Source organism: Talaromyces amestolkiae (assembly GCF_001896365.1).
Source record: "Talaromyces amestolkiae strain CIB chromosome Unknown scaffold5.1, whole genome shotgun sequence".
Classification (NCBI taxonomy): domain Eukaryota; kingdom Fungi; phylum Ascomycota; class Eurotiomycetes; order Eurotiales; family Trichocomaceae; genus Talaromyces; species Talaromyces amestolkiae.
In genome coordinates, this window is record NW_024468041.1 from 473,225 (window position 1) to 487,190 (window position 13,966).

At 46.3% G+C, this 13,966-nt stretch overlaps 4 protein-coding genes across 4 annotated transcripts; 3 read left to right on the forward strand and 1 right to left on the reverse strand.

Moving 5' to 3' along the window:
- Positions 1 to 1,068: 1,068 nt before the first annotated feature.
- BHQ10_003285 (uncharacterized protein) lies at positions 1,069 to 2,013 on the forward strand (the record flags this gene model as incomplete). Its single annotated transcript, XM_040875524.1, has 1 exon — positions 1,069 to 2,013. The coding sequence occupies one exon, from the start codon at positions 1,069 to 1,071 to the stop codon at positions 2,011 to 2,013; it is 945 nt and encodes a 314-aa protein (XP_040731789.1).
- Positions 2,014 to 2,249: 236 nt separating this feature from the next.
- BHQ10_003286 (uncharacterized protein) lies at positions 2,250 to 3,389 on the reverse strand (the record flags this gene model as incomplete). The annotated part of the gene is made up of 6 exons (XM_040875525.1): positions 2,250 to 2,402; positions 2,470 to 2,839; positions 2,894 to 3,075; positions 3,135 to 3,192; positions 3,243 to 3,253; positions 3,315 to 3,389. The coding sequence occupies 6 exons, from the start codon at positions 3,387 to 3,389 to the stop codon at positions 2,250 to 2,252; spliced, it is 849 nt and encodes a 282-aa protein (XP_040731790.1).
- A 3,319-nt stretch (positions 3,390 to 6,708) lies between these two features.
- On the forward strand, positions 6,709 to 7,748 carry BHQ10_003287 (uncharacterized protein; the record flags this gene model as incomplete). Its single annotated transcript, XM_040875526.1, has 4 exons — positions 6,709 to 6,823; positions 6,879 to 7,106; positions 7,157 to 7,311; positions 7,374 to 7,748. The coding sequence occupies 4 exons, from the start codon at positions 6,709 to 6,711 to the stop codon at positions 7,746 to 7,748; spliced, it is 873 nt and encodes a 290-aa protein (XP_040731791.1).
- A 1,748-nt stretch (positions 7,749 to 9,496) lies between these two features.
- On the forward strand, positions 9,497 to 13,786 carry BHQ10_003288 (uncharacterized protein; the record flags this gene model as incomplete). The annotated part of the gene is made up of 7 exons (XM_040875527.1): positions 9,497 to 10,046; positions 10,102 to 10,219; positions 10,271 to 10,332; positions 10,425 to 10,455; positions 10,506 to 11,084; positions 11,914 to 12,399; positions 12,463 to 13,786. 7 exons carry the CDS (start codon positions 9,497 to 9,499, stop codon positions 13,784 to 13,786), a joined length of 3,150 nt encoding a protein of 1,049 aa, XP_040731792.1.
- Positions 13,787 to 13,966: the final 180 nt, after the last annotated feature.

Consider the following 13,966-nt stretch of genomic DNA (forward strand, 5'->3'; position numbering starts at 1 on the left):
TGAATTATTCATGCGAATTGCACCACCCACCATGGGTTGAAACCTAGGTATCAGGCAGGCGCACAGCTGGACAAACAAATTGAACTTGCCGCTCGTCAAAAGCGATTGATGAATCAATCAGTAAATGGAGATATTGATACTTTGTTTGATCTTGACACAGAATGATGATGATGATGATGATTTATTACGCCGGAGGAACTAACCCTAAAGTGTAGGGCACTAGTGCTAGATATATACAATTCGTGTGTTTCCGACCTGTCCCCCAACAAGCCCTTGCCTTTCCTGCTTTGACGTAGTTATTTTGGTATCTGAAGTCAAGACTTTCTTGACCTGCGTCCCCAAAATCTTGAATGTTAATAGAAATACAGTCGCGCGGAGTCTGTGACGATTTCCCATTGCAGCGACACTTGAAGACAAATTACATTAATCTAATTTGACTATAAAGAGTAATAGACAGGTAAAAAAAATTTTTATTAGACTTAGACTAAAGAACTATATATACACTTATTAGAATTAAAATGCTATATAATATATAATTTTGTCTTATAATACTCTAAGCTATAGTTATATATTCTCTACTTATTGAATTATAAGTTTATATTCTTAGCTTACTGCCCTTATGCTTAGCTATAGAAATGATTAGCTGCTGCAACCAAATGCCTTTCCGTAATAGTAGTAGATTCTACCTGGTATCATGCAGGTTGGTTTCATAACAATTTATGCGTTGAAATATAGCAAATCAATATAGAGAGTTGTTTTTTGGAGATGTGGGCGGGTTGCTTACCGATTACGTTATGCGCGGAATTAATACCGTAACTTAATTCATATTCATCGAACCGGGTGGAACAGACATGGCTACCTACGGCAGATTTCCAGTAAGCCAGTTACCGTACATACTAACTAAGTGGTTGACGTAGAGCAAGACCCACACTTTTCAACATCGGGACAGAGATCGATATAAATACTGAATAAGACGGACTGCTGGATTTTCTTCTAATCAAGGATTAATCTTAAATCTCTCTTTGACCAAAACAAGGGTACGGTGTTATCATCGAAGCGAATCTCAAAATGAGCAAGCTTCTCGTTGTTTTCGGCGCCACTGGGCAGCAGGGAGGGTCTGTTGTGGAACACGTCCTTGGTGATCCTGAACTCTCGAAAATATACCGTGTGCGTGCTGTGACACGCGATCCGACTAAGCCCGCTGCCAAAGCTCTCCAGGCTAAGGGCGCCGAGGTCGTAAAGGGTGACGCCGAAGACCCGTCGTCACTCCTCCCTGCCCTAAAGGGAGCACATACCGTCTTTGTTGTCACCCTCCAAGTGATCCCAGAAAACGTGCCCAAATTTCAAGAGTTTCTACAAGGCAAGGCCATGGCTGATGCCGCTGTTGCCGCCGGCGCTGAGTACCTGATTTTCAGCACGCTGCCAAACGTAGCAGCAATCTCGAGCCGAAAGATCACCAACGTGGAACATTTCGATCTCAAAGCTGAGGTGGAGCTATACATACGCTCCCTGCCTATCAAGAGCGCCTTTTACGTGCCCGGCTTTTTTATGCAAAACTTTACAACTGTTTTCGTCCCACAGCCCGCCGGTGATGGCTCCTTCGTCATTGCGAACGCTGTCACCCCACAAACTCTGCTCCCGTTGATCGATACTGTCGCGGACACGGGCAAATTTGTCGCCGCAATCTTAGCAGCTCCGGATGCCTTCGAGGGAAAATATGTCAGATCTGCTGAAAGGCTAGTTTCATTCGAAGAAGCCGTGAAGACAATTAGTCAGGTGTCAGGGAAGAAGGTACAATATGCTCAAATACCAGAAAGTACATTGAGACAGTATTTGCCTCCTGGAATTGCAGACGAGATAGTTGCGATGTTTATCTACTATCAAGACTTTGGGTACTTTGGGCAGAAAACCAAAGACGTCGTCAAAGAGGCTGCCGAAGTTGCCCGTGGCAAGTTGACCACTTTTGAAGAGTTTGTGGAGAAGAATCTACCGAAGTTTTTCCCTTCGGCGTAAAGGAGTGTGAATCTACATTTTTTTGTCATTTTTTATCAAAATCTTATACCTGTCAGCTGGTGCTTTGAGATCATTCGGGATTTGAGTATTTTGAACGAGGCCCCAAACAATAAATCTGAACGGCGAATAATTACAGATAGCCGAGCACCTATGGAGCTTAGAAAAACACAAAAGAAAAACACCAAGTTCGCTCCTGACAGTAGCAAATGGAGATCAAGTTCCTTTGGAGACGTTTTTCAATCCTTGTGTACGGTGGGATCCCAGGTGGAAGGCGAGTATTCATTAGTATGCAGAGACTTCATATCTTCTTCGTCTAGCTCAAAGTCGAATACGTTCGCATTCTCTCTAATGCGCTCAGGGCTGACAGACTTGGGTAGTGGAATAAATCCCTGTGACCAAGCAGATTGTGAATGTTAGCCAAGTCTCGTAAAGAGAAAGTCAATTCTTATGTCTCACCTTCTGCAGGCTCCAACGAATCAAAATTTGAGCGGGACTCTTATTATGCTTCTTGCTTATTTTGTGTAGCACGGCCTCTTCCATTCTAGTTCCCCTAGCCAGAGGGGAGTATGCCTCGATGACCACGCCACGCTCGCGTAGCCACGCTACCAAATCCGCGCGCCCAAGCCACGGATGGAGCTCATACTGGCCAACTTCGATCCTACCTCCTCCACCACTTCTGATATACTCTTCCAACTCTTGTAGATGGTGGATGCCAAAGTTAGATACGCCGATTGATCGAGTCTTGCCGGATTTCTGCGCTTCCACCAAAGCACGCCAGGCGCCGAGGCGGCCCTCTTTGCCTCCAAAGGGTGCATGGAGAAGAATTCTTTTAGAGTCAGTCACGCAAACGACGGATTGATTATAAGCATTTGTCTCTCACAGGTCAAAATAGTCGGTTTCAGCCTTCTTGAGACTATCCTCAATGGATTGTCTAGCAGCCTCATAGCCAGTAGCTTTCGGCGGAACTTTTGTTGTTAGAAAGACTTCAGATCGCTTTAATCCGGCCAGTTCTACGGCAGAGACACCCTGCTTCTCATTCTTATACGCTGCCGCTGAATCGATCTAGAAGATATATGAGACCTGTATTATCATGAGATAGGACGTCGCAGAAACGGTCTTACATGGCGATACCCGGCCTTCAGAGCCTCAATGCTGAGATGCTCGGCCTCTGTAAATGGTCTGATTTTATTAACCAATATGTTCGATCTGCGACGATCTTCTCAACATACACTTGGTAAAGCTGGATAAAAATGAGTTAATCCTTTGTCTTTGCGGTTCACTCAGTACGAGCTGCTACTTACTCCGTATCCTAGCACTGGGATTTCATGACCCGAAAGAATTCTTTGAGTAGAAGTGATACTCAGCTTCTGCTCCATGGTTCTGTGGTGTTTTGATCGATCTGTATAGGAGAATAATGTTTCCGGGATCTGAGAGAAAAGTGTCAAAGGTGAACTTGGATGCTTCTTATACAGCTTTTTCCGTATGTTCTTCTCCACTTTGTGGTGTGCTTCTTGACTACTAACTGATCGATTGGAGGCTGAGAAAGATGTACATAAATACTGATCGTTGATGACTTGACAACGGCACGACTCCACCTAGTAGAATTTTGGCACCAAATGATTAATACGCCCAATCAAAATGGCCTTGTTATGCGGAGACTGCCGCCGGAGTTAGTACTTACTGATTGGCTTAATCCCGGTTGACAGTACAGATCAGGAAATCTTGTGTGAGAAGATAAAGGGAATTTCCAAATTCTACTTCTGGGATTAAAGAAAGCTAGTCTTGGAGCTGTTACTATAGAAGTTTCAACTCATCGCCTTATCTGTTCGTTTTCTACTAAGAACAAAGCAACTATTCGGACTGTTCCTCCTCCCGGAACACCATAACTCGCCATGACCGCAAGCAATACGATGAAGACTCTGGTATCAAACCGAAGACTGGATCTTTGGACGTAGAGGGAGTCGCTGTGCCGATCCCCGGACCAAATCAAATCCTCGACAAGGTGGAGGTAGTCAGACTCAACACAGTAGATGTCATGAACGTAGATCATCCTTTGGCACTCCAAGATATGCGCGTTGTGGGCATCGACTTTGCAGGAAAAGTGGGCGAGAGTTGATGGGGATATCAAAACCCTGCAAGACCCACGGGTGAAAATTGGCGCAAGCTGCTGCAGTCAGCATTTGTGCTCTCACTGCCGCACAGGGCCTCTTCTACAGCCTAGGTTTTCCATTATCCATTTTATGGGACTTCGAAGTTTGGGCATGCAGAAGAGCCCGTGAACGCTTTGATCTACGGCGCAAATATGAGAAGCAACCGTTACCAACACCCTAGCAATCACAACCCAAGACGCCCTACACCCACGCCGCAGCCAGGCCAACTCCTTATCCGCGTTGTTGTAGTTGGCATAAACCCCAAGGACTAGAAACTGTCGCTCTTCTTTCTGGGCGATGCGCCTCCTTCGAATTAAGGCGAAGATATCGCAGGGTACGTTGAGGCAGTAGGCACTGACGTAGTCGGGTTCATGAATGGGGATTCGAAATCTGGCCAATTATGTATGGAATCAGTGTACACGTCTCGGATGTTGAGGTAGCGGGCTACCAGCCGTTATTCCTGTTTGCATTTCTTCTTTCATCTATGGATACTTAGATATCTTGTAAAAGCTTCCTAGTGAAATATTAGTTTGGGCTATCACACCGGTGGGGAACCCCATCTTGACACGACAAGTTTAAAACGACTTCGCCTCGAAAATGGGATCGCGAGGAGTCTAGGCTCTCTCCGAATTGGGCATATCGATGCCATAGTTTCAAAATGGTTGGGATGCCCTCGCTGCCTGTCCATTAACGGAAAGTCTGGTGGGTTGGGCAACTTGGCCCAGATCCCAATTGCGCGGGGCGATCATTACAGGGCGTTTTGTTAGCCAGATAAGTCATAACCATTCGGATTATCTCATTCAGGTATGAAGTCGACTAACTGGGATGGCTGACAAAGCGACGTGAGAGACTTGTCAGCTTAGGCGTTATCTCAGGAGACAATGTAGGCGGAACAAAATGAGAGACCACTGTAGATACGTTGACATAGCTGCAAGAATGTGGCTATGTACGTGCTAGTTTAGCAACCTGGAATCGATACATCACATCCAGTCTGCTGTAGAAGTGGGAGTTCCAGGCCGTCCTGCGAAGCTGCAAACTTACTAGTCGGACTCCGTCTTTTCATCGTTTTCGTATTGGCCGAAAGGAGTTGAAGCAGTCGTTAAGCACATGGAATCAGTGACTTTGCCGAGGATGAAGAATAAGCATAATTGTGGGTTGTGGTTGTAAACCGATTTCGAAAGAAGCGGTATTCCGGCCGATCTCATGTTCTTAATCCTTAAAGTACTAATATCTGAGAAAGGTCTACTGTCTCAAGGGCGTAAAATCCACCAGGTGTATCCACTTATCTGCTTTCCTGGCGATGGTGTTGATCTTCCGAGTTTACTCGCAGCATTAGCACTACTACAATTAAGACATCTCGACACCAATAAATTCCTATTCCGTGTGTCATGTACACCATTTGGCCATTGTAGAAAGTGTTGTAGTATTATTTTTTCCATGCTCTTTAACGCTTTTCGGCAAAGGCTGAAACGCGTCCCAGATCGCGCTAAATGTCGGGGCTCAAAAAGGCATCCACCCAACCATGTCCATCACCATACAAAAACAAAGCTGCGGACTCTAAAACATGCTAGAGGCCCCTCCGTAGGCCGCCAGAGTATCAAAATGAGACAACTGCGCCTCCTCCGCGGTCTTTGTAATGGAGGCTCTGTGAAGTAGACTTTGTCGCGTATCTGATCCGATCCTTGTCAATGGAAGACAGAGTCGTTAGGGACGAATTCGGCAATTCGCACGTATCACAAGAAAACCTGGAGCTCATGGCTTGGTCTGTAACTCTCCTGAGTGGCTTAGATGGCGAAGAGACCAGTGAGGCTTGCTCACTCTGGATGATCATACACAAAGCCTTAACTCCGGTCTGACTAGTCCATTACTAATGTTTGATTTGGATTCACAGATTCGCCCATTATTCGTCGGTTCTATAGCGCGTATGACTCGTTTTCATGCCCCCATTTCACGAAGCACCAGCAAGGAATTGGCGAATCACGAATCCCTGGCTGATCTCGAACGACACCAGACTAGAGCGGGATGTCTTGTCCGAACCCTAAGCCATAGAGAATCGATCTTATCTCGGCTCGTGTAGATCGGCTATTGCACTAATAACCTGTGACGACAAGTTCTCCCCAGGTTGGTTTGCGTATAGAGCCAGAGAATCCAATTTTTGGGCATGTTTGAGAAAAATGTTTGAGAAGCTCGCGCTTGACATATCTTTCCCGGTAAACTAGCCACTCATAGTGCGATATCTGTACGTCGGTCATGATCTTGCATTCGATTTGTCTCGTCTTGGCTACAATATCCAAATTCGGCTTGAAGTTAGTGATGTATCAAACAAGGTGGTGAGTCGCCTGGAAAGTGACTGTGAACCTTGGAATGAGATATAAAGGTTGATCTCACCTACGTCGCTCTTGATTCTATCCATCTGCAATCCATCGACTCAATTCCATTTGCCCTTAAACATTGCTTCATTTCGCTGCGCTGGACGCAATTACTATTTCATCTTTTATATCTTTTACATTCACTATTTACTCTAAATTCCACCAAACTTTCTAAAATGCGTTGCACTTTTTCAGCCGCTGTCGTATTCGCCTTGGTGGCCGACGTCTATGGTCATGGTGTCCTTACCCAAATTCAGGGCGCCAACGGTGTTAACATGCCTGGCTTATCGGGTAAGTCAATTTCAGTGTTGACGAGTCCATATTTTGCCGTCTAATAAACGAGCAGTGATTGACGGCACTCCACGCGATTGCGCCACCCCTGGCTGTGGCGCTGAGGCCGATACCTCTATCATCCGCCAGAACGAGCTAGGAAGCAACAAAGCCTCTGCTCTGGGACGTACTAATGGAGGTGGTCCTGTTGATGCAGCGGCTGCCATCTCCACATTCATGACTGGTTCAGCAGGTGGCTCTACTACAGGAAAACGGGGCCTCTTGGGTAACTTGCTTGGTGGAGGTATGTCTATGCTTCGTCGTTACATATTCCCAACGCTAACATTGATGCAGGTAATTCCAAAGCTGGTGCGGGGACTAACTCGCAAGGCACTTCGACCAAAAATGCGCCTGTCGAAGGTGGTGTCAAGGCTGCTGCAGGCACTGGTGCTACAAGTGGCTTGCCTACGTGTTCCGACAACGGAACCATCAGCTTGACCTATCATCAGGTAGGGGCTTCCTCTATTAACACTTGTCAGCTTTCCAGAAATCTGACGTACACTTCTTCTAGGTGAACCAAGATGGAGCCGGCCCTTTGACCGCTATGATCGATCCTACCTCCGGTGGGACTGACCCAAGTGCCTTTAAGCAAGCTACTGTCACCCAAGATGTCCCCGGTGATAAGCTCGGGCTTTCTCTCGCGAAGACTGAGGACTTTCCTATCACGGTTCAAATGCCCCAAGGTATGACTTGCTCCGGTAGCGTGGGCGGTGCTAGTAATGTATGCATTGTTCGTGTCAACAATAATGCTCTTGCTGGACCTTTTGGTGGATCTGCCGCATTCACAATGTCCTCGGCCGCGAAAAAGAGAGCAGTCGACTACAATTTGAGCAAACGTCATATGGCTCGCGGKATCCTCAAGCGCGCTGAGGAGGAGGKGGAGTAAGGTGAAGAGCCTGTCTTGAGGGTCATTGGAATTGGCTACTCTCATGGCCTGGACAATTTCACCGATTTTTCAGATCAATGAGAGCTGGCAACTAATTGATGCGAGAGGATTAAGCTGGGTGGAGGCGATGGTGACTTGAAGTGATGGAGAAAAAAAGACATGTAAAAACGAGACATGGGAATCATTCTAATAAGTCAATAGTTGTCCTACCAATTAGAATCGATGTTCATGTTTCAAGAATTTGTGTAAACGTATCTTGCAATGCGCAACCTGTCAATTGAAGCAATTGATTCAAATGGGTTTACGTATATCGGTCAGCACTTCACGTTTCACCTCAGCCTTCAAACCCCGATAGTTCCGAGGCATTCCGTGAAGGAATTTAGGGCTTACGATAAGCACTGGCGAGCACAAATTTCATAACGAACTATGATTATTTATTAATGAACAATTGCACCAGCTGAGTTTAGAAAGCACTAACTTTAAATTTTGTTCAATCCCATTCAGGACAGATGGCCTTCTCGCGGATATTTTACTAAAGCCGAGTTTGTCACTTTCATTGTGTGTACGTGTCTCGACTCTGTTAGGCAAAGCATGCCGGCTGGGATCACTCAATATCTCACGTTTCAGTATTATCTTCACGTCTGCACCGGAATAGTCCAGATCCAATGGCACTAGAGATATTTCGGAGTTTTTTGCGTGTTTTCACGACAAGAATAGAAGATCCTAAGTATCCCCCGAAGGAAAAAACAACCAAAAAGCGTTCCTTCGTAGAAAGCTTGAAGCTTGTGAAAATTGACAAGGATCGTAAGTACGCCTACCTAGGTAAGTCTAAACACCATCCCGAAGACGGTATGGCACTATACTGCGTCCTTTAATAAACCAATTGCATTTCGGCGAGGTTTCCAGCTACCCGGATGCTGGGTGCTAGAAACTGCATCGGCTCACTAGTGGTAACTGCAATGGATTACTCGAACAGTACAAAGATGATTAAAGTACTCCCTTCAACTCAGCCCAATACGAGATTTAATCAATAAATCAAAAAGAAATCCAAGAGAAATCTCTCAGCCTTCACCCTGACTTACGCAGGCACCCGCGGTATCCACGCCATTAATCATTCATTTTGAACGGCTTGCACCTGGCAAGCTGAACGCTAAAATAGCCTCTACGCTCCACTCTTAGGGCAGGATCATTGCCCCTTTTCCATCCTACGACGCCCTATTGGATTACACCAATCCCGGTAGGGCGTCGGCCTAATTTCGCAAGGCAGCTAACCCCTGCCCAAGTCCTATCCCGCGTTCGCCCTTTTGGGTCTTTTCAGAGTTGTTTTCAATGTTTTGACGCACGTCAGACCTGAGACTTGACCCGACTCGGATTAAGTGTAAGCTTAGTGTATTAGGTTGACACCGGGAAGCTCCATTATGGACGGGGATTCGTCAATGTCTATTTGGATGGATTTGTTGACTTATCGAATGGGGGATGGGGGAATGGAAAGTCTACGCGGTTTAGGTCTCTGTATAAGTAGAATGGAAATCGCACGCCTGCATGGATCTACGAAAACATTCTACACCTCTCAGCCCTACACTCATTTGTTTCATATTTATGATATTTTACGTACATTCAATTTTTTAGATTTGTTATTATCAACTACTAATACTTTTGTTTAATAAACTTCACCTTTTCGAGGAAAATCAAAACATAAGCCATCAAAAAACAAGAAAGCACGATGCGATTATAATCATCCGTCAGCTATGACAACAGCACAGGATGAGGTTCACGGCAGCGATACAATTCCTACCGTCCTTTTGATTCTTACTTGTGTACTCACAGCATCGTCCGTCTCTTCCACTATACTCCGGTGTCTCGCTCGAGCCTCGCAACGAACTTTCAGCTGGGACGACGGGTTAATACTCATCACGACCGTGCTATTGATTGTACGGACCGGCTTGCAGATTCATGGTGTACAGGTTTACACCAGGTCGCTCCGGTTCCCGGTGTTGTCAACATCATCCGCGCAGCTTTTGATGGAGGAAAAATGGATTACTCATCTTCTATCATTTCCGACAATATGTCTTCTAAAGTATTCATGTTGTCTTTTCGTCTTGCGGGTGGAAACACAGCCTAAACGGCGGGCGGTGATATGGTTCGTGCGGATAGCCATGTCTGGCCTGATTATCACCAACCTTGAACCGGCGATTGTGTATCTGGCTGAATGCTCGCCTGTGAAAGCTTATTGGATTCCCGAGGCCGGTACTTGTTGGCCCGACGAAGCGCGAAAGGCTTCTTTATATTTACAGCTGGGTATGCTCCGAGCTTTCCCTTTTTGTTGATAGTTTTCTAACTTTCGAATGTCAAGTGTACTCGATTCTCTTTGATGCAATATTCACGTTTATACCAATGGGGATCATCTATATGTCCGAGCTGCATGTAAGAGATAAGATTATGATGTACGCTCTTGCGGGCATGGGATGCTTGTAAGTTTTTCTCCAACTTCGTGCGTTTCGGATTACTAACGTAGCGTTCAGAGTGACGGCTAGTGCAGTAGTCGAGGTTTCCATGGTGAATGATATCTTTCGAACTTCACTCAGTAAGTACCGCTGGTTGCTTATAACGTACAGCTTGTCGTCTTCTACAGAGCAGTTGACTACAGATCAAGTACTAATATGTCATTTCATGCAGGCCAAGCCTTTGAAGCAGAAATATTTGCAAAGTAAGTCAAATCCATTCCTGTCAGAATTACCTTGCTGACTTGCGTGATAGTATCGAACTTCATGTCGGAATGGTTGCTCTCAATGCTGCTTGTGGCTATCACATCTATTCTACTACTCGCCATGAAAGAAGAGTATCGGATGCCACTAAGACTGGGGACGAGGAAAACAGGCTGAATGCAGACGACGTCAGCACACATTCAGACATCGGGCATCAAGCAGATCTCGACGACGCCACCAGCGAAACGAAGATCAATCCTCCTTCAGTACATTTGGCATACACCACCAACGCTACTCACATCACGTCCACAAAGAACAATACGAATACAGACACCACTAATTCATCCACCGTGGCTGGCCACGGCAACGCCCAAAACTCACCCATCTTCCCCTCACCACTCTCACTACTCCGCTCACCCTCAAAGCACAAAAATCTACCACCTCCAACTCTCCTCCCTCCTTTCGCCTCTTCCTCCTCATCGCCCCGACCATCAAACCACTACCAACTACACGCATATCCCCGCTACAGCGACAACAACCACGACCAAGACCACACGACCCTTGACGAGATAATCGCCTACGACGTCACAGATACAATACCCCTACAAGACTCCATACACAAAGTAACCGAGTATGTGGTCGTATCATCGCGATTGTCGCAAGCGTCGTCCGTCTGTCCGCCTGGAAACGGGAATTGGTTTATTAGCGGGAGGGTTCCTTGATGAGTTGTCTCCTTCTCTGCCTTTATGCATGCGTTTTTTTTATCTTCTTTTTTGTACATCACTCACGACGTCCTCGTGCACTTTTATTTGTTTTGTGTTTCCAAGGTTTGCATACGATGGAGGAGTAATTAGGGTTGCATACGGAAGCCGGCGGCGGGCTTCTTTCGGGGTTCTACTGTTTTCTGCTGTTGCTTGTATATTAGCTACATGTTTAGATGCGCATAGATTAATGTCACGAGACGTAATATCCAGTCACAGATCTATTATTCATCGCTCGTGTAAGTTTTCGAGAGACATGCCAGTGTACAAGTTAAAAAGTGCAATTTGTTTGGTCAAAGGGTGGAATAGAAATACAATATCATAGCCAATCAGAGAACTCAGCATGGAGAAAATCTAGGTTTGGTTCGTGGGGAATTCTGAATTTCCAACCAATGGAAATCATTCACAATGATTGTGACATTGATCTCGCGATATGTTGCATCGTTTGTTTGATGCAACACTATCACTTTTCAGTATTAGCTGAATCATCAGCTTCATCTACTCCAAATCTTTTCGATAATATTAAGTGACACCCACCACGATAAAGGCTACATATAAAGCATCCTTATCGATGGCATACCCTCAACCCAAGCCCAATAACCACAACGAAAAACCCACAACAACAATCCAAGACTTCATATCCCCCATAACAACCACCCTCTCAGAACAAACCCTCTACCAACTCTCCTACAAATTCAGCAAAACATACAAATACCTCGCAGCACACTCAACAGAGCAGTTTTTCCCCACGCCCATCACGCATTTACCAACCGGTAAAGAGCGCGGGCGATATCTGGCTGTGTACGTTGGACTATTTTATCTTCATGTTGGTTTTATTGAGTTGTTGGGTTGTGATGACGACAATTCCAATCAGCGGCAACAACCATATTTGAATATTGATGATCAAGGGCCGAGAGCAGAGAGTAAGCGGAATAGTAGACGATGGTTCACGGTGCGCCGAACCCTGGAAAAGGCGTGGCCGATCGAAGAGAGATTGAAATGGGAGCATCCGGTTGAGCTTTTTGGGTGGATTGGGGCTTGTATTGCGGAGGTTGTGGGCGATAGTTTGAGGAATGAGCAGGAAAGTAACGGCAACGGCAGTGGTAATGATAGAGAGGGCTACCACTATGGAGTTGAGGAGGGTAGGGAGTTGGTGGCGGGGATATCATTTTGTATTCCTATTGTGTGAGTTGACCCCCTTTCCTCGCATTCTCTCGCATTCAGTAGGATGATGCTGATGGGGAAAAGGCAAAAATCACTCGATGAGGCTGTCCTTTCACCGACAGGAAAGGGCTTCGCGCTCAATTCAGACCTGAATCTTCGCCAGGCTCTTTTGGATGGCTACGAATGTCATATAAGGCCACAATCTCCGCCCCCTTTCCAGAATCATGAAGAGGAGCAGGAAGAGCCCAATCCATGGGACGAATTCATAGCCTCAAGCGACCACCAGGACGACGAACACGAAAGGACTAGGAAAAGGAGGAAACAGTTCTCACTCCCCAAACTCAAAATCGCCGCCATGACAAACGATACTGTCGCGACATTTGCCTCGCTGGCGTACAGCATCAAATCGATGAATGTGCCAAATAGTCGTGTCGTGATGGGTCTTATTGTCGGAGCGGGTAGTAACGCAACCGTGCCTATGAAGGTATCTGACCTGCACCCTTCGAAGACGGAATACTTCMCCCGCCCCTGTCATTCCACTCTTGGTGTCAAACCTTCCGAGAAAATTACAGAAACAGAAACGTTGGTAAGCACTGAATGGACTCTCCTCCGCTCCAGCCAACCCTTACACGACATGCACATCCTCTCCAAATGGGACAAAATCATCGAACGCTCCTCCAAACCCCCCGGTTTCCAGCCCATGGAATACATCGTCGGAGGCCGCTACATGGGCGAATTGGTGCGTCTGATTGTGCTCGACTATTTCACCTGTGTTCTCAAAATACCGAGGGATGTTTTGCCGTGGCGGTTGCTTGAGAGTGGAGGATTGACGACGGATTTTTTGTCATTGAATGTTGCGTCTTCTTCTTCCTCTTCTGCTGCTGTGGGGACGACGCCATGGGATAAGTACGAGGAGGATGAATCGCTCGCTAAAGAGCTCAATCAGCGTCTCTCGTCCGCCAAGGGCTGGACATGGAATGCCGAAAAGGCGGGGATACTGAGAACGGTCGCGTTCGCGGTGATGTCCAGGTCAGCAGCTGTGATTGCTGCTGCCACAGTGGGCCTGTTGGCGTGTACGGGCGAGATTCAGCTCAGGGATCCTGACTCAGACGATAACAACGATAACACAAATCCTGCGCAGATTTCGGACAATGAAACGTGGAACCGCGGTCCCGAAGAACTCGTTGTCGCCTACTGCGGCGGCGTAATACAGAATTATCCACGCTACAAGGAGAATCTGCAACGGCATATTGATCGGTTGCTTGTTCATGGTGGGCCGCAGCAAGGTGGGAAGAGTATATTGTTGCGCGAGGTTAGTGATGGTGGAATTATCGGGGTGGGAGTTTTGGCTGGTTCGGTCATGGGGAGGATTGAAGGGATTGTTGGTTCAGGGTTGTATGATACGTAGTCAGAACTAGATAGAGAGGAGATCTTTGTCATTAAGTATGCTAAACTTTTGGTAACTTGGGGCACGCCCGTATGCAATTTGAGTGTTGATAAAGGAAACATGAACAAACTCGAGAAGAAATCATGCCAAAAAAGAGAATAGTTGAAATACTTTTTGTTGGTATCAAGGGGGAAAGCTCTG